The sequence below is a fragment of the Silurus meridionalis genome, chromosome 18 (assembly GCF_014805685.1).
Source record: "Silurus meridionalis isolate SWU-2019-XX chromosome 18, ASM1480568v1, whole genome shotgun sequence".
NCBI lineage: Eukaryota > Metazoa > Chordata > Actinopteri > Siluriformes > Siluridae > Silurus > Silurus meridionalis.
The window spans coordinates 3,437,308-3,456,012 of record NC_060901.1 but is presented as its reverse complement, the minus strand read 5'-3'; the positions used below and the strand labels follow the sequence as shown (position 1 = coordinate 3,456,012).

Sequence of the window (18,705 nt, the reverse complement as noted above, 5' to 3'; positions counted from 1 at the left end):
TATGATTTTTCGGAGGTGTGTTGCTCCGTAACTGTTCATCTTCCCAGAAGAGTGGCAGTTCTTATAAGAGCAAAGGAATGTGCCAAAAGTCCATATCGTCAGATTAATTAATGATGATAAAGACTTTCTACAGGAAGAACGTGTTTAATAGGTTAGACAGCAGTAGCGTCACATCCAGACGGCAGGAGACACCCGATCGCCCTCTATAAATCTGTTGCTTTTGTCTGTTTGTTGTAAAATTGTAAAGGGTTTATTACTCCAGGTCTGCTAAAGGTCTTTTATAAGAGCTTTCCTGTATGCTATCTGCCAACACCAAACAAACGTATACTGAATAGTTAGCTCTCCAAGGCCGCGGCATTGTCGTCTCTGCAGAGCACATTAAGAAACACGAGTAAAACCCTTCGGGCTGCGCTGGAGTTGGTGAATGATGAGACATTTATAACGCCGGCTTTCTTTTGTCCCGCCCCCCCGGGTCTTTACTTCTCGGCTCAAATCTGGCCGCTGGCCCAAACGTCAGTCAATTTCTGCCTTTGGAAAATGGCCTCACCCTTTTTTTTTATCTTCTCTAAAACCCGACTTGTCATACGCCACTCATGGAAAATGTAACCGCACTCTTATCATTCAGCGAGTATGTATCTTTTTTATTTACGATCGAATTCTTTGGCACGTCACAACCCTCGTATTTTGAAACCGAGCCAAATTGTAGTTTCCAATAAAACTTGACAGTACACAAGAGTAAACACGCTGTGTAAATTACCAGCATCTTATCTGATTCTTCTCGTGTCAAACCGGTCGAGCCGTCACAGCAAATCTCTGCACTTCTAAACTATCGCAATTCTAAACTATCGCAAGTGGGGGGTTTTTTTGTTGTTGTTTTTGGCGCCTCAATTGTTTACCTTTACAACCAGGAAGTCGAGTCACGATCCACTTTGACAAACAAAAATCACGGATGAAAAGATTATTTCTCGATAATCCCGAACAAATATGCGTTTTTGTTTATGAAAATCAAAAATTTATACGAACCGAGTGAAACTAAATATACTCCCGCTAAAATGCCCAATAATTTCCACGTCGCTGGTGTTTGAAAGCTGCAAAAGCACTGTTTTTATCTGCCATAATGTGGTCGCGTGATGTAATCGTACCTTACGTTAATAAAGCATGTAGGTCATGAAGTCTTCATGCAGTCTTGAGACCAGCGTATGCACTTTATTGTGGTTCAGGACCACAGCGTTTCGGAGCATTTAACCCGAAAGACCTCGCCAGGTGTTTGTAATGAGAATTAGGGTGCTAAACCCTGGCTGTGGTGCGATTTCAGAGGATTTGATTAGACCCCGTATAATCTGATGAAGGGACAGGTGGAGGACGGGGACAGGTGAAGGAAGGGAAAGAGTTATCCCATCATCCACACCTTTCATCTCTGTCTGAGAATATTAAATCACATTTTAATTACAGCTGCAGCACACTCCTGCCTTCTCTCTCTCTCTCTCTCTCTCTCTCTCTCTCTCTCTGCACTTATCTCTCATCCCACGTGTATACACTGATTAGCTACAGGCTTCTGAAACGGGTTTAAATGGGTCGTACTGCATATCCTAACCTGTTTAGCATCAGACGGTGCAAAAACAAGCAAATCTTTGATGTATTTAAAACAAGAAAAATAGATACATGCACAGATACAGTCGAAGTTTTGAGGTGGAGGCATCACGCGTAGTCACACGTCTCTGCTCACTAGTCACAATCCTGAAAAATTGGGATCGATCCAGTTTGACCGGTGTAATTGAATTCCCAAAAGGTTCTCTTAATCGGCCCTTCCATCTTCTTCTTTCATCTGCTGTTCCCGTGGTGGAATTTGATCCCAGTGCAATCAAGGCAGCACCACACCTTAAGAATTGTTACCCCCCCAGAGATAAAGGAAATACCACTTATAATAATCTGTCACAGTGTAAACACGTTACATTGTACAAACTACAAATACGTATTCATCACTTACGCAATATGTGGAAATAAACTGATTCTGATGACGTGTATTTTAGAGCCCTTATGAAATCTAAAACCTGTTTTACTGCATGAGATAAAAAGTATCAGGACACCGGACCTTTCCAAGCCGTATGCAGTTCTTCCACAAACTGTTACCACAATGCATCGGTTGGAGTGGAAGATCTCCAGCTGTAGGGCTCTCATCCCAGCCCTGTTGAAGATCTTTGGGATGAATGTGAACGCTAACACCCTTGTGTCTGAACGAGCAAAAATCTCAACAAGCGCACTCTAAAATCTCCAGTGGAACATCTTCCCAGAAGATTAGAGCGTGAATGGGAACTGTGAAATATGGAATTGGTTGTGAGCACATCTTAGCGTCTTCAAACTTTGGTGTATATTCCGTATAGATTTACAGTCAGAGTCGTAATCGTGTTCCTCTGATGTGCACAGGTACCTGAAGAGATTTAAAGTGATGAAGATCAAGGTCCTAAGGAGCTGGTGCCGTCAGATCTTGAAGGGCCTCCACTTCCTCCACACCAGGACTCCTCCTATCATCCATCGGGACCTGAAGTGCGACAACATCTTCATCACGGGTCCGACCGGCTCCGTGAAGATCGGCGATTTGGGCCTGGCTACTCTCAAGCGCTCTTCTTTCGCTAAGAGCGTTATAGGTACGGCTCCGGGTTTCACCGTTCTGTCGGCTTCACGCTGTCAGAAGTTGTGAACGCGAGTTTCTTAGTATCTGGTTCAGCACTGCAGTCTTTCCTGAAGGATCAGGAGGTCCCTTCACTTAAAGTCTTATTATTATTATTATTATGATTTATCATTATTCAATGTTTTTCAGATCTATTTAGTATATTTTGGATTCAGGATTTGTAGGATCGGTTCTTTTGATTTAAGGTACCCCCGAGTTCATGGCGCCTGAGATGTACGAGGAGAAGTATGACGAATCGGTGGACGTGTACGCCTTCGGGATGTGCATGTTGGAGATGGCTACCTCAGAGTACCCGTATTCCGAGTGTCAGAACCCAGCGCAAATCTACCGCCGGGTCACCAGCGTGAGTACCTCACCTCACCTCACCTCACCTCAATCTCGTGTCACCTTCAACACCACTCTGATCACCTGTTCGGTTTATATTCTACAGGGGTCATCTTTTATTTATTTTTTTCCCAGGATGCAAAATGTGTCCGTGAAATTAAACCGGTTTGTGGTGACTAAATGAAGGTCAGTCATACTCGTGCTTTGAGACTTCATCTGACAAAGTATCAGCAATCAAACAAAGTTGTGCTGATACCTGCACAGAAAAGCGCTGATGTGTGTATAAGTTTGGAGAAAAAAGAACAGAATTCAGAGATCTGCAGAAAAAAAACATGGCAGACAGAAATAAAGTCACAGAGGAACACCGTGTAAAGTAGGGCATTAACCCCATCACCACGCGGGACTGGTTATTTTCATACCTGCGATATCTTGGAAACTGTAACAATTTGTTTAACAAATGTCCTTCCATTCCTTCCAGCCTTCATTCATTCACTTCCTCAACATGTGGAATTGTCAAGATTTTCCTTCTTTCCAGAGAAATTTCTTGAAGCAGGACGTAAAAGATTCTTTAGCGTTTTCATGCAAAACAAATCGTATTTTTGGTAAACACAGTGACACTGCGCCAACTTTAGCTCGTTGTGTGCTCAGTGTTGTGTATGTTTTCAAGTTTAATAATGAATAATGATTTTTGTAGAAGTTCGACAAATCTGACGTCAGGTTTCAGTCATAATTCTAAGTATGTAATATTTTTTTTTACTGTGTAATCGTTTTTTACCCTCGTGGGTGCAGTTTTTGATATCACAGCTTCAGGTATCCATGTTTTGTTCTTTTATACTATTGCACTATTTATTTAAGCCCAGTGCAGCTTGTTTACCATGAAGTGTGTGTTTGTTTTCCATTGTTAGAAATTGTGTAGAAAGTCCTGTTCTTCTAAATAAACAGAGTCTAAATGTAGGTCTTAATGGGTGGCCTTTAATTTCCTTCCACAAACTGCTTGTTTTGCTGTTGGAAGATAATAAAGCAGTCATGAGTCTGCAGCAGAACAGCCTGTTCAGCTGAGTAATCATATGATTTCCACTGCTCTCATGGGGAATTAGGAGTATTTTTTATTTGTTTTTATTTATTTTTGCTTCAATCTCATGGCGACGTCTTGTGTAATACATGAATCTGGAACGAATTCAGGTTTTAGGAATTTAGAATTAATTCGGCACACGCTGTGATGTTATCAGGTTAGACCTTTAGCTCGGAAACAGTTCGCTTTTTTTTGGAGGTCGTAAGAGTAGGGGTCGGTGCAGGATATCTCACCATTTGGGGGCAATATTGAGTTATGGTCTTTGTATTCCCAGGCTGCTCTGTTTCTTTGAGGTAACAAAATAACATTTTCTGTACAAATATTAATAAATTAGAACTCTGAAATTTTTAATTTCAGAACTTCTTAACCTCAAAACTTGGAACTTTTAACCTTCAGAACTTGGAACTTAGTAACTTCATAGGTTGAAACTTTGTGATTTTAGAACGTGGATCTATTTACATGTAGAAGTTAGAGTTTAGTAACTTCAGAGCGTTGAATATCATAGTTTGGATCTTTAAACAAGTAACTGGAACTATGCAACTTGCACCTTTGGAAGCTGGATGCATGGAATTTTGCTCATTTAAAGCCTACGTTGAACTTGGTACCAACTTTTGAAACTACAGGATTGGTAACTTTAGTTCTTTAGAGCTTACTTTGAACTCTGTAACCTGGAACTTTAGTTCTATTCTAATTTATTTCTCATGAACACTTCTTTGAAAGGTCAGCTTCTGTAACTCGGAATATATTTAAAATATTAGTCATTTTATTTTTGACCTATAAAAATATATTATATAATAAACTGTGCTAGTCGAACTCAGGACTCATCGCTCTCTCTCTTTCTCTCCGAATTCTGAAGTCCTTATTAAACAGCAGTATCTCAGCTGCCGTGTCTTGGCTTTCAGCCTCTGTGAGCTCACGCTGAGCCAGTCAGAGGGTGTGAGAGCAGAAGGTTCTAGCTTAGCCTGCATCAGGCGGAGACAGTGGCGCAGCAACGCATTTGTCAGCACTTTGCGAAGGAAGACAGATGGACCGGTGTCAAGATCGGCTATCCTTCTGCACTTCTTGGCACGCAGGAAGCTCGGGACATGGCCTAGATTCCGCTGCTCAGTCTCACTCTTTCAGTCTTTCAGACGCATATTCGCACTTCAGAATTTTTCAAATCAGCCCCATTCCTTTTAAACAAAGTACATGTAAACTAATTCAGTCAAAGGCTTTCGTCCCAAACACACACAACTGTTTGTCCCAGGTGTCACGTTGTCATGTTACATAACCAAATTTCTCATTTTGAAGGGATTTACAGCGTTCTTTTGTACACAAGAAACAAATTTCATCCCTCAATCCGAGTGGCTCTGGAATACATGCAAAACATGAAATCCATATTTATTTGACTATTTACTTGACTTCATGTGTATAAACGTTTATTGAAAAGAAAAAAAAAGTCTATATCCAGGGTTATTTGAACATTAATATGAATGATAGTTTCCTTACATCAAACACAGCTATTGTAGTTAACGAAATGCCAACAAGCCCAGAGGAAGAAGAGAATTGGCATTTCCTGAATGTTTTCAAACATTAGCAGCAACACAACAGTGCACTAATTCGGCTAATTTAACTCAACCATGTTTTGCAGTAATGAGTTATGGGCTTTGTATTCCCAGGCTGCTCTGCTGTGTTCTCGTTTAAAATGTTACATTTTGTAACCTTAAAATTTGGAAATTTTGGAATTTAGTGACCTCAGAATTTGGAACTTTGTACCTTTAGAACTTGGAACTTTGTTGGAATTTAGAAACTTCAGAACTTGGAACTTTGCACCTTTAGAACTTGGAACTTTGTTACTTCAAAACTTGAAACTTTGTACCTACAGAATTTGGAACTTTGTACCTTTTAAACTTGAAAATTTGCACTTTCAGAACTTGGAACTTTGTTATTTCAGAACTTGGAAATTTGCACCTTCAGAACTTGGAAATTTGCACCTTCAGAACTTGGAACTTTGTTACTTCAGAACTTGGTTGAAACTTTGTACCTTCAGAACTTGGAACTTTGTTACTTTAGAACTTGGTTGAAACTTTGCATTTTCAGAACTTGGAACTTTGTTACTTCAGAACTTGGAACATTGATGAAACTTTGTACCTTTAGAACTTGTAACTTTGTTACTTCAGAACTTGGTTGAAATTTGCACCTTCAGAACTTGGAACTTTGTTACTTCAGATCTTGGAACATTGATGAAACTTTGTTACTTCAGATCTTGGAACATTGATGAAACTTTGTTACTTCAGAACTTGGAACTTTGTTACTTCAGAACTTGGAACTTTGTTACTTCAGAACTTGGAACTTTGTTACTTCAAAACTTGAAACTTTGTAAATACAGAATTTGGAACTTTGTACCTTTTGAACTTGGAACTTTGTTGGAATTGAGAAACTTCAGAACTTGGAAATTTGCACCTTTAGACCTTGGAACTTTGTTTCTTCAGACCTTGAAACATTGATGAAACTTTGTACCTTTAGAACTTGGAATTTTGCTGGAACTTTGTTGGTATCAACTTAAGTAACTGAAAGTTTTGATCTTGAAACTTTAGTGGAAGTTAAATCACATTATTCTCCAAGCGATAGTTTTCTACTTATCATGCATGCAGTGTCAAAGTGTTTTGTTCGAATTTATACTGGAAAACTTCATTAGGAGCTGAAAAAGCAGCTCTTATGTTTATAGGTTCAATATGAAATCCTAAATATCGAATATGTTATCTCAAGCACTCGTTTTTTTAAACCGAGCACACACATGACGACACTGTCAGAGCGTGACACGGCGAGAGCAGTTGACGTAAATCAGGTTCATCTTGTTCAGATTCCGACTTTGTTTTCCGATGTTTTCCTGTAAAAAAACAAAAAACATTTCTCGACAGCGTTTTAATAAGAAGCCCTCGGTGAGATCCGACAGTTCGACCAGGATATAGTCATTTGGAGATAATGTCAGAGTTATTTTTAACTCTTGTTCTCATGGAAACGGCTTAATCCGACAGACCCTTAAACGCAATTAAGGTGCGCGGCGCTCAAACCGACCCGAGCGGAAAATAAACCCATTACGTGGGAAGTATAAATCGAGATCTGCAGCTTATAACTGCTTTTATACTTTTTCTCTCCAGCCTTCATATTCCAGTCCACCTCTAACTTTCGAAAGTAGTAGAAGTTGATTAGTTGTAATTGTCCCTCATTTTGTGTGCCTCTTGTAAAACCCATGAACCAGCATGCATTGGGATTAAAGGGACCTGTTCTCTGCAAGCATCCTTATTAATCACCTCGTTATTGAGGCGCTTTTGGCTTTTCTGTGTAATTGCATTAAATCACGGGGTCATCCGGCGTCTGAATCTGACTGGGCCTGCTTATATAAGCGAGAAACTCGTCAGATCCGTGAACAATGGGCTAGGATAACGTCGCGCGTATACCCTTCGGCACTCCGTGTACCAGGTTATCTCCGGTAAGTTCTTCAGATCTTTTTTCTCTTCTCTTCTTTTCCATACTCTGCTTTTGATATTAAAGGAATCCAGACTGCGGCTCAAAACGGGATGAAATTCCAGCAAACGTTTTATTACTAACGCTAAATGATTTTGGGCTCAACCCAGACGGGGGAAAACAAACGACAGACGTGAAACAGTCTGGAAGCTGAAAGTGTTTAGAAACACTTGTTTTTTGTTAAAGCACATGTTGTGAGAGCTCGTAAGGGTTCACTGGTTCAGGGGGTGATAATGTGCAGTTCATTCCCCTTACTCAAGCTTAATTACACCACACAGCTTCACTAATCGCGTTCACCAGCGGCTCCACACAGCTGTCGTCAATCCACATCCCGTAATCCTTAATGTCGAGAGTGAATCAGGTCCGAGCAGGAGGCAGAAAAAAACACAAAAACGCTTCTCTAGAGTCTCTACGCTACACGTATTGCATTCGGGTGTTGGTTAGAACGTGTCGCACGTGTCGCGCAGGACAAAGTACGAACACGACCTGGCGTTCACACTTTAATTCAGTGCCTGACAAACCTGCGGATGAATCTGTTTGTGCCAGATGTTTACAGATGTACTGGTCCTACTGATTTGTGGTCGCTAACAGCAGTGGTAACTTGGAGGTGCTGGGATTTGAACTCATCACCTTCTGATCTGAAGTCTCTCTATATACCTGAAGTTTGTGTATATATGTGTATACACACACACACACACACACACACACACACACACACACACACACTCTATATGGACAAAAGTATTGGGACACCTGACTTTCCCAGCCATGTGTGGTTTTTTCACAAACTCATCACAAAGCTGAAGGTAAAAATTTTTGTTGTTGTTGTTTTTAAATTTTTTAATAAATTTGTAAAGATTTCAAACAAACTTCTTTCACGTTGCCGATTTATTTGTCCCTATAAGTTTTTCCCTAATAGTTAAGGAGGGGAAAAAACTCCTAGACTTTTTTTTCAGAAAAGAAATAGGACTCAAGATATTGAATTTTTCCCTAAAATATCTTTATATATTCTTATATAATACGTGATCAACATCACGTCCATGTACCACAAGCAGAGCTTTTCTTTTTGTCATATCACCGTATGGGGCCGTATCTGATTCACGTGAACACACAATAACACAAAGAACTTATCTCGTCTGTTCTCCGTGCAGGGCGTGAAACCCAGCAGCTTTGATAAGGTGGCCATACCTGAGGTGAAGGAGATCATCGAAGGCTGCATTCGACAGAACAAAGATGAAAGGTAGGACGGTGTTTTCTTTTTGAGGTTGAAACAAACGTGGGAGGGGGAAAGCAGCGGTAATTACCAGGGGTGTGTTGGGTCGGAGTGCGTGACACCACTCGCACCATATGTGCTCACAGGTTTGGATCGAGACCAAGTAGAAAACTCTAGTATACTTACTTTGAAGTACTTTGATGTTTTTTTTTTGCTTGGAGCCATGAGTGTTTTACACTTTACAAAACCTCCAAACGTTCCGATATTCAGAGACAAAAGAACTGAAAAAGGTGGCTTGGGTATTCAGGGTAGTCTTGTTGGAATTTACAATGGAAATGTTTCGGTGTATATATAATTATTCCTGAATTCTTTTTTTTTTTACTGCAATTACTATAATAATATAATTCAGAGTACAGTTTTTGCATAAACATTAAACAAATCAGGCCTGAGCATCATCATGTGTGCTTTATAAACATCTCGCTCCATATTTAGTCCCCGTTTGCGATTGTAATAATCTTCTGGTTAGATGTTCTCCCTGATTTTGAAGATACCGATGGTCAGATACGAGTTAATGATTTGGCACGAGCGTAAGTTTGCACACCCTTATTTCCAGACGATGAACCGATTTGTACTGATGTTATACGATTGCTGAAACGATGCTTCAAAGTGAACCTGGATGAGGTTTTGAGTTTTTTTCCCCTCATTTCTAGCTTGCTCATCAGGGATAAACTTAAAAGTGTTATGGAAAAGTCCACGCCTTTTAGCAGACGTCCTCATCCGAAACGACTTACAGCTGAGCATTTGAGGATTAAGGGCCTTGCTCAAGGGCCCAGCAGTGACAACTCCCAGTGGTGCTGGGATTTGAACTTGTGACCTTCCGATCCAAAGCTTTAACCACTGAGCCCTAATGCCTCCTTCCTAAAATAATTAGCTAAGCGTAAGTTGCTTTATAATAAGATCGTGCGCCAAATCTGGTAAATGTAAATATATTAAATAAAATAAGGGAAAGATGTAAACATAATCGCCGACTTGAACTCGGATGCTGAATCGCTTCGTCAGATTTCGCATTCGAAATTTTACGCATTTATTGTGCTGAAGACGAGGAACTTTGGACATTTCTTTCTAATTTAAATACGACATTTTTTTCAGAATTATTTGTATTTGTTTTAATCCATAGTTATTTTCCATACTTTCATCTTCACATGTCCTTCATATGTTCAATAGGTATCTTCAGTAAAAGCGGTGCTCTCTCACCTCATCTCTGTTTTCTTCTCTCCGCCTCACAGATACGCTATCAAAGTCCTGCTGAACCATGCCTTCTTCCAAGAGGAGACGGGCGTGCGAGTGGAACTGGCCGAGGAAGACGACGGGGAAATGATCGCAATCAAGCTCTGGCTGCGTATCGAAGACGCCAAAAAACTGAAAGGCAAATATAAAGACAACGAAGCTATCGAGTTCTCCTTCGATCTCCATAAGGATGTTCCTGAAGATGTGGCCCAAGAAATGGTAAGTTCCTCAAAAGTTTCAGGAGATCCACACGCCATGATTTTGAACTCTGTATAACGTTTCGACGCGCCCCCCAGGTTGAGTCTGGATACGTGTGCGACGCCGACCACAAGACCATGGCCAAGGCCATCAAAGACCGCGTGTCGCTGATCTGCCGTAAACGGGAACAGATCAAGTTGGTGCGCGAGGAGCAGGAGAAGCGCAAACAGGAAGCCGATCAACAGCAGCAACAGCTGAGCGACTCCCAGAAGAACTTGTATTTCGGACATCCAGGAACACCAGGAGCCACCCAGACTCCGTGCAGCCTCCAGCCACCCACTCCCGGGCCTGGACAGCTGGAACCAGAGGAGTGTGAAGCGGACCAGCACCAACCTCTCCAGTACCAGCCAGGTGCCATCTCCTGTATGTTCTCATATGGGTTTATAAATTATTATACCCTCTGACATTTCTGGAACTATATAAAGTAGTTACTGTGGACATCCATAGTGACATCATTAATATTTATATAGCTGATATACACTTTACGGACAAAAGTATTGGGACACCGTGTGGTTCTTCTCCATATAGAGCCCAGATTCGTACATAACGTTTTTCTTTCTTCGCAGCTGAAAGTACGGTGGACAGCGGACAGGGTTCATCCGTGTTCTCAGAGACACCGCCGAGTCAACTCATGATGTCCTATAGCTCTCCTTCAGCGTCTCATCAGACCCCACAGCAGCACCATGTATTCCCCCCCCAGCCCATGGTAAGTCCTACACTCACAGAAGCAGCAGAGCAGCTAGGTGTAGAGAAGATAGGTTCTAAATCGGACTTTTATCTCCTGTCAGGATCACGGATTTGATTTGGCTCACGCGTTAACACCCCGAATCTCTTATTCATTCTTCAGTTTAAATCAATTAAAGCATATTGTAGTAGCTACTACTAACAAATAGATAAAGAAAGATGGGAAGCTCTGGTTCACATCACCGTCTCTGTTGTTGAATATATATGGACGAAGGTTTGTGGACACCTGACTAAGATTCCTGTCGTTTTTTTTTTTTACGTTCCATTCCACATTAAGTCCCCATTCCTGTAACAGTAACCTCCACTGGGAATTCTGAGATGATGTTCCACTAGATTTTTAGAGTTTTCCAGTCCATATTCAGTAGGGTTGAGGTCAGGGCTCTACAGCCCTACAGGAGATCTTCCACCCCAACCCAAATAAAGCACATCTTCACGGAGGGCGGCTTTGTTCACGGGCGCATTGTCGTGTCCTGGAACGTTGTTGGATCTCATTTTCAAAGGCATTTTATTAAAAGGTTGAAAAAGTCAGGTGTCCATTCAATTTTTGTCCATTTAGCGTTTTTTTGTTTTCTTTGGTATGATGAAACGCTGGACGTTCTCCTGGAAGTTAAAGAGGACGATGAGAGAAACTTGGATTAGAATCAAACGTATGAAAAAAAACCCAGAAACGGTAGACCTGATGAACATGATGAACGCTGCTGTTTTAGGTGTGTGTGTGTGTGTGTGTGTGTGTGTGTGTGTGTGTGTGTGTGTGTGTGTGTGTGTGATGCATGTCTCTTAATCGTGCTTGTTTTCTTGTTATGGGTTGAAATGTGATTTGTTTGAGGCAATGGTTTGTTGCACTGCACTCCAATGAGTTTGCTTTCAGATGGCCCTTCTCTCTCTCTCTCTCTCTCTCTCTCTCTCTCTCTCTCTCTCTCTCTCTCATATGTTGGCTGTCCTCCACATTCCCACGCTCTTATTTTCGACATTATTTATGAGGTTTTTTTTGTGTGTCATGTCGGGTTTATTGATCCACGTTAAGTTTTGTTCTTTGTGAGACTGCGGTGTTGTGCCGAGTGCCAGACTCTCCTCCGTTCATCTCTCTCTCTCTCTCTCTCTCTCTCTCTCTCTTTTACATTCTCTCTCTCTTTTACATTCTCTCTCTCTCTCTCTCTCTCTCTCTTTTACATTCTCTCTCTTTCTCTCTCTCTCTCGTTCTCTCTCTCTCTTTTCGCTCTCTCTCTCTTTCATGTTCTTTCTCTCTCTCTCTTTCTCTCTCTCTCTCGCTCTCTCTCACGCTCTCTCTCTTTCATGTTCTTTCTTTCTCTCTCTCTCTTTCACTTTTACCTTGTTCTCTCTCTCTCTCTCCTCTCTCTCTCTTTTACATTCTCTCCTCTCTCTCATTCATGTTATCTCTCTCTCTTTCATGTTCTCTCTTCCTCGCTCTCTCTCTCTCTCTCTCTCTCTCTCTCTTGAAATCTCACATTTCCCTCTTTTTTCTCACTCCATTTCTGTCCCCCTCTTTTTTTATTCACTTCTTTTATCTCTCTTTCTCTCTTTCGAGGATTCTAGATCACCTAATCAGACCCTAATCAGACACTTGTGTCATTTTCCGGAGACACGTCACCCTGAGGCTCACTTCATGTTTCTAAAATTAAACCAGTCGTGCTGTGAGCTTGGGGTCTTCATCAAACATTTTGGGTTTTTTGTTTGTCATGTCGTTCGTAATTATTTTGACATAATTTTTTTTTTTCCAAAAGGAAAAACACTGCATTCAATTTTATATTAAGAACAAAAAAAACTTTTTTTTCCCCTTTTCTTTAGTGATTAAAAAAATACAATTAAAAATCCAAATTAAAAATGAAGACCGCATTTTAGCACTGGTGTTAAATTGGCAATATCATCTACACTGTATGTCCATAAGTTTTTGGACACCTGAGAGTAAGACTCGTACGTGCTTTTTGAATACCACATTTCACAATCGGTCCACGTTTGCTGTTCTAACATGCTTCGCTCTTCAACTGCCAGGAACTGGAAGTCAGGAACTGATGCATGGTGAGGAGGCCTGGGGGGGTACAGTCATCATTACAATTCATCATGTTTAATAGGGTTGGGGACAGAGCTCTAGAGCGTGAGGTCTTCCACTCCAACCCATGTAAAGCAGATCTTAATGGAGCTTGCTTTGTGCACATCGTAATGCTGGAAGAGGGTTTGGGTCTCCTAGTTCAAGTAAAGGGAAAATGTCATGCTACTGCATCCAGAAATATCGTATTTAATTTGTGGTCACAATCTGGGGAAGAACCGCACACGGGTGTAAAAGTAAGGTGTCCTAATACTTTTGGTTATTTAGTGTATATCGGACATTTAGAAACGGCGTCTGGAGTCTGCATTGCACTGATGTTTTTGAACGTATTCATCGTTATTTGTTGTGTATTTTTTTTTTTATGTCCTTGTGTTTTGATTTGTTTCTTTCAAATTTCTTAATATGAAATTTTTTTTTTTTTTAATCTGATCATTTAAATCTATAAATGGAAGCATTTTAGACGCGCGGATGTTCAGATTTTCCGTGTGTGTATTCGTCAAATGAACGCAGGCTTTTGTGTGTGTGAGGATCCACTTCTCGTCTCTTTCTCCGATTTTATTTCTTTTTGTTATGCATCACTTTTCTGTTATTTGTCCATTTGTGCCTCGTGTACGTTTACATTTCTACCCCCTCCTTCGCCTCCAGCCTTCTCCACCTCCCGCTGCACGTCGTGGTCGTAGCATGTCCGTTTGCGTGCCCTGCTTTTCCTGTGCTCCTTCTTCATCGTACCCTTCCAAGCTTCCCTCTACTCCTCCTCCGGTGCCCTCACCCAGACCGGGGATGTCAGACGGCGAGACGTTTGCAGGACGTCTGTCCAAGGCGCTGGAGTGTGTGTTACCTCGCCGCCGCGCCAGCCTTCCAGCACTCTTTGCCAGCCCTGTATGTTAGTGTGTCAGGGTGAAGTAGGAGCGTCCTGATGGGCCGGGCCTCAGAGACACACGTGGTGCGCTCCGGCGTGTCAAACCAGATAAATAATAGATCAGTCATAATATCGGATATTTTATATTTTTTCAGATTTAGACACATTATATAGATTAAAAAGTAGGGTCCCTGGTGATCTAGTGGTTAGGATGCGGCGCTCTCACCGCTGCGGCCCGGGTTTGATCCCCAGTCAGGGAACCAACCCCAGCCACTCTTAGTGCTGGTCCCAAGCCCGGATAAATGGGAAGGGTTGCGTTAGGAAGGGCATCCAGCATAAAAAACGTGCCAAATCAAACATGCGGATGATCCGCTGTGGCGACCCCTAATGGGAGAAGCCGAAAGAAAATTAGTATATAGATAAAAAGTATTGGGAAACCTGACTTTTCCAGCCATATGTGAGGATGTTCATAAAGACACCCTTCTGACGGTCAGGTGTCCACAATCCTTGGTCCATATAGTGGTTCCGACTCCCTTTTAACGGTAATCTCTAGGAATAAATCAGCTTCTTTCTTCCTCTTCATACGCAGCATCCTCAGTAGCTGCCTGTCTTCAGTCTAAATCGCTAAAACAGATCAAATCCTCGTGTTATCACGCACCAGCCCACTTATTTCCCTGATATTAGGGGATTAGAAAGGCCAGACAGCAAATGAACAGGACACATTTATATTTTCGCATTGGTTTACATTAGCGCGTTTTATTTTTTGAAGACTCTAGGGAGAAAATAACCCAGAAAGTCTCTCTGTTCGTTCTCTAAATAAATAATTTCAGAATTAAGCGAAATGGGTCATTTAGTGTCTCTTTCGGAGTCACAGAGAAGCGAATCCGTGTGCACTCCGGTGCCCAGCCCACCATCAGCACTCCTTTTTTCACATTAAATACAGATGCTTTAAAGGTTTTTGCGTTTCTTTTGGAAAAACGCAACCTTTACCGTGTCTGCATTTAATTTCACACCTATACACATATACTGCGATAGTACGTTCCTGCTTTGAAATGTGTTTCATAATTTTGTGCTTCATTCTTGGTTCCTTTTGCTTTCTTTGTGATGATACTCGCTGTATTGTTTCTCTGTCATCCATGTTCTGTTTCTCTTTTGCTCTTTGTGTATTTTGTATGACGCCGCGTTTCTTCCGCTACCTCACGACGATGCCATGTTGTTATCGCCACTTTAGCCGCAGTCTCTGGCTCAGCCGTTTGGAGCCGGAGGAGGCTCGGGTGCGTGCGAGCCGCCGCTTTCTTTCCCCTCTATCCCCGAGCGTCCTGTCTCCTTCTCCCCGCCGCCGTCCTGCCCACCCAAAGGTTTCAACGTCCAACGCCGCAAGAGCACGTCCATCTTAGAGGCGCATACGCGCCACTTTCAGCCCACTTACCGCAGCTATGGGAGCAGCCTCCACCCGTTCTCTAGCGTTGAAGCTCACGAGCAGTCGCACTTTCTGTTACCCACCGTGGCGGCTCATAGACTGGCCGAGCACATGCAGGCTTCGGCAGAGTCCTCGCACTGCTACAAGGACATCCGGCTGGAGCAGGAGGAGACGGTGCGTAGACTGAGTCTTAACCAGGCTGTCCTGCTGGACCATTTGGAGGCCATGGCATACAGTGGATACCCGATTACAGCACATCAGCTCAACCAGCTCACCTTTCACCAGCAAATGCAAGCTGCTGCTGCAAGTCTGGCGTACGAGAGCCCTCAGCCCAGCCCGGGTTACCTACATCCACACGTCCCGAGTGTCATGCGCCTCAACCACAGTCCCATCCCTCAGTCGACACCCGCTAACGTGGCCCAAGAATCCTGCTACCAGCCTCACCCGACATTTCCTCATTCTGCCCCACCGGTGCTGGCACACACTTCTGATCCTGGCACTGCCTTCGAGTTCCATATGCACAACATCCAAACAGAGCCGGGAACCCTGGCTGCCAGGATGTACCGAGCCCGCCGTGGATCCATGGAGCTCAGTCTGGAGGACGCGTCAGGAAACGCAGGGCCTTGTAGTCGTCTACAGCCAGTCACCGAAGAACTCGGGAACTACACAAGCCCGGAGATGCCCCTGCCTCCAGGAAGCCTGCTCTTGCTCCATACTCAGAAAGAGCGTAGCCCGGATCCTTCCAGCGATTCCGTGACCTCGTCCGACACCGGAGACTTTCACTCGCCGCCTCTGCCGCACGCCGGACGCCCGGGTCTGGATTCCTCGCTCGCTCAGTCCATCCCTCAGACCACGACGCAGCTTTACACATCCGAACGAGGGAGCGGAACAAGCGACGGCCATCCTCCCACCCATCACTCTTATCTCTTCGTCCCACCGTCCGAGCAATCGGGCTCTCACATCAGCACTCTGCAGAGCATCTGGGCCCGACAAACCGCCATCCAGCCTGAGCTTTCCTACCACGAGTCTGCTCTGAGCCTACAGGGTTCTGCTTTGGTGATTACACCTACCTGCTCTTCTTACTCTCCTCCCTAACCCCTTACCCCTCCACCCCATACTCGCTCTATTTTACCTGATTCAGTTTGTCCCTGTGGTTGTGGTTTTAACCTTCTCCAGCCATGCATAGCTCAACACAAGGTTGTAATTCACACGGACTGCTCTCAGGGCAAAGTAAAACCTGCCTTCTAAAATCTCCTGCTTTTCTCCAGATCTTCTTTTTTTTTGTATAAAACCTTTCCTTTCCTAGGACATTTCCTTGCCCTTTCATTTGTCAAATTTTCCTGATTTTTTTATTTATTTTTTATTTATATGAGTTAGCACTATTTTGGGGGTATGTTCATATAAACAGATATATGATGTGTGCGTTTTGAAGATACATAGTTATTATATCAGTAACATCTGGAAACTTAAAGTGCAAACGGGACGTCAACTTTTGTTTGTCGATGCTAAATAAATTTACGATGATAATCGTGAGGTTTGAAAGGGTTCCAGAGGGAAACGGAGAATTCCCGTTTTTTTGAAACGCACGCAAACGTACAACAAAAATACGGGGGTTCGAGCAGGTTTACATTATGTTTCTTTCGTTCTTTCTTTTTTAAGTTGCACCTATTATATTTTCTGTTCTATTCCCTTCTGTTTTTTGTTTTTGTTACTGAATGTTATTAACTCCTGCTTCTTCTAGAGCTGGATCCTTGTTGTATTTGGCTGGAAATGGTTAAAACGGTGTAATCATTTAAATATTCTTGTTAGTCTGTGTTCAGGACATGTACAGTGATGAAACGGATATTGATACTGTAACGGATATTTTAACCCTTAGAAATCTGACATCAGTGCCATCCTGCAATCGCATATCCTTCTTTTTCTTTTCAATTCTTTAATTCTCCCCCCCCCATCTCACTCGCTTGGGTAACTATACGCTTCTGTACTGCTCATAGACTAAAGGCAGAAGGCAAAGGTAAGGCAAACTGCCTCGTGCAACTATACTTGTGACAGGGACACGAGGACATAGTTGTGCTCAGCTTTCTAAGGGTTCATTCTCTTCCACGCTGGTAAAGTGTGTGAGCTAGCGAATATTTTCATGATGTGTACACGGCAGCACCGAGCACACAACCCTGTGCACTTTTTTTTTCCCACTCATTCGACGCTCATCGTTCCACATGCATGAAGCCCTACTGTACTCAGTCCCCCGTACTAACACGTGATGCCGTCTGTGTGTGAAACGTCCTAACCGTATACCAAGAGCGAGGTCTCATCTGAGTGCCGCGGTCGCTCAGAAGGCTTCCGCTTTGCGTATGCACGTCTATTAATCTTCAGTTATCCGGTTGCCGATGGCCGATTCTGACTTGCGTTTTCTTTCTGTTTGTATCCGTTTTTTCCACCACTACCATCCCTCTGTCTTCCTCCATTCCTCTTTTTCCGTTTCTCGCTGTCCCTTCTGTAGCAGGCTCCGCCTTCCCAGTCCGGTTCAGCTCATCCTATGGTCTCTACCAGTGCCCAGCCCACCCCCTGGAGCGAGCCGGTCAATCCACAGGTATGACCATTCTTCTGACCTTCTCTCCAGATTACTTTTAAATAGGTCAGTGTGGAGGGGGGAGGGGGGGTAAAAAGAAACAGATGCGTTCTTACTCTGAATTTTCTCCTGTGTGTGAACGCTGTGGACTTCTGAGATGCTTCAGTATCTTCAGTATCTCTTATTCTTGCTTTAGATTTGCATTCCTCTTTCTTTCACTCTCTTATTCTTGCTCTCTCACACACACATTCTCTCTCTCTCTCTCTCTCTCTCTCTCTCTCTCTCCAAAAACACACTGTGCTCCGTCCGTCCATCCATCCATCCATCCATCTATCTATCTATCTATCTCTTACACTGTGTATTGTATTTGTTTCTTATAGTATGGAGGTTACTTCATCCCAGCAGTCCATTCACAGGTAGAGAAACTCCCTAAACCCACTATCACCAACACTACATCTCTCTCTCTCTCTCTCTCTCTCTCGCGCTCTCTCTCTCTCTCTCATTCTCACACACACACACACACACACACAATCCTTTTCTTTTTGCTGTGTCATTTCAGGCCTCCGGTTTTTTGTAAAATGAATGGCCCCATTATTTATATATAAAAGTAATTATAAAAGAGGAAAAATTAAAACCTTAAAAGCAACACACATTTATTCACGACATCCTCGCTTTAATCAGATATAAAAAATAAATCG

General features: G+C 42.7%; 1 protein-coding gene across 4 annotated transcripts in view; it reads left to right on the top strand.

Annotated features, from left to right (window-relative positions):
- The window catches only part of wnk1b (WNK lysine deficient protein kinase 1b), a 76,202-nt gene that overhangs the window by 33,893 nt on the left and 23,604 nt on the right, over nt 1-18,705 (top strand). For 3 of the 4 annotated variants that reach the window (XM_046872558.1, XM_046872560.1, XM_046872559.1), the window contains exons 4-12: nt 2,425-2,645; nt 2,875-3,032; nt 8,744-8,832; nt 10,092-10,311; nt 10,389-10,713; nt 10,917-11,056; nt 15,250-16,494; nt 17,939-18,028; nt 18,388-18,423. In XM_046872558.1, the coding sequence (XP_046728514.1) occupies nt 2,425-2,645; nt 2,875-3,032; nt 8,744-8,832; nt 10,092-10,311; nt 10,389-10,713; nt 10,917-11,056; nt 15,250-16,494; nt 17,939-18,028; nt 18,388-18,423 (2,524 nt within the window). The remainder of the gene's footprint in view (nt 1-2,424; nt 2,646-2,874; nt 3,033-8,743; nt 8,833-10,091; nt 10,312-10,388; nt 10,714-10,916; nt 11,057-15,249; nt 16,495-17,938; nt 18,029-18,387; nt 18,424-18,705) is intronic. The other variant, XM_046872561.1, reaches the window with a different exon arrangement.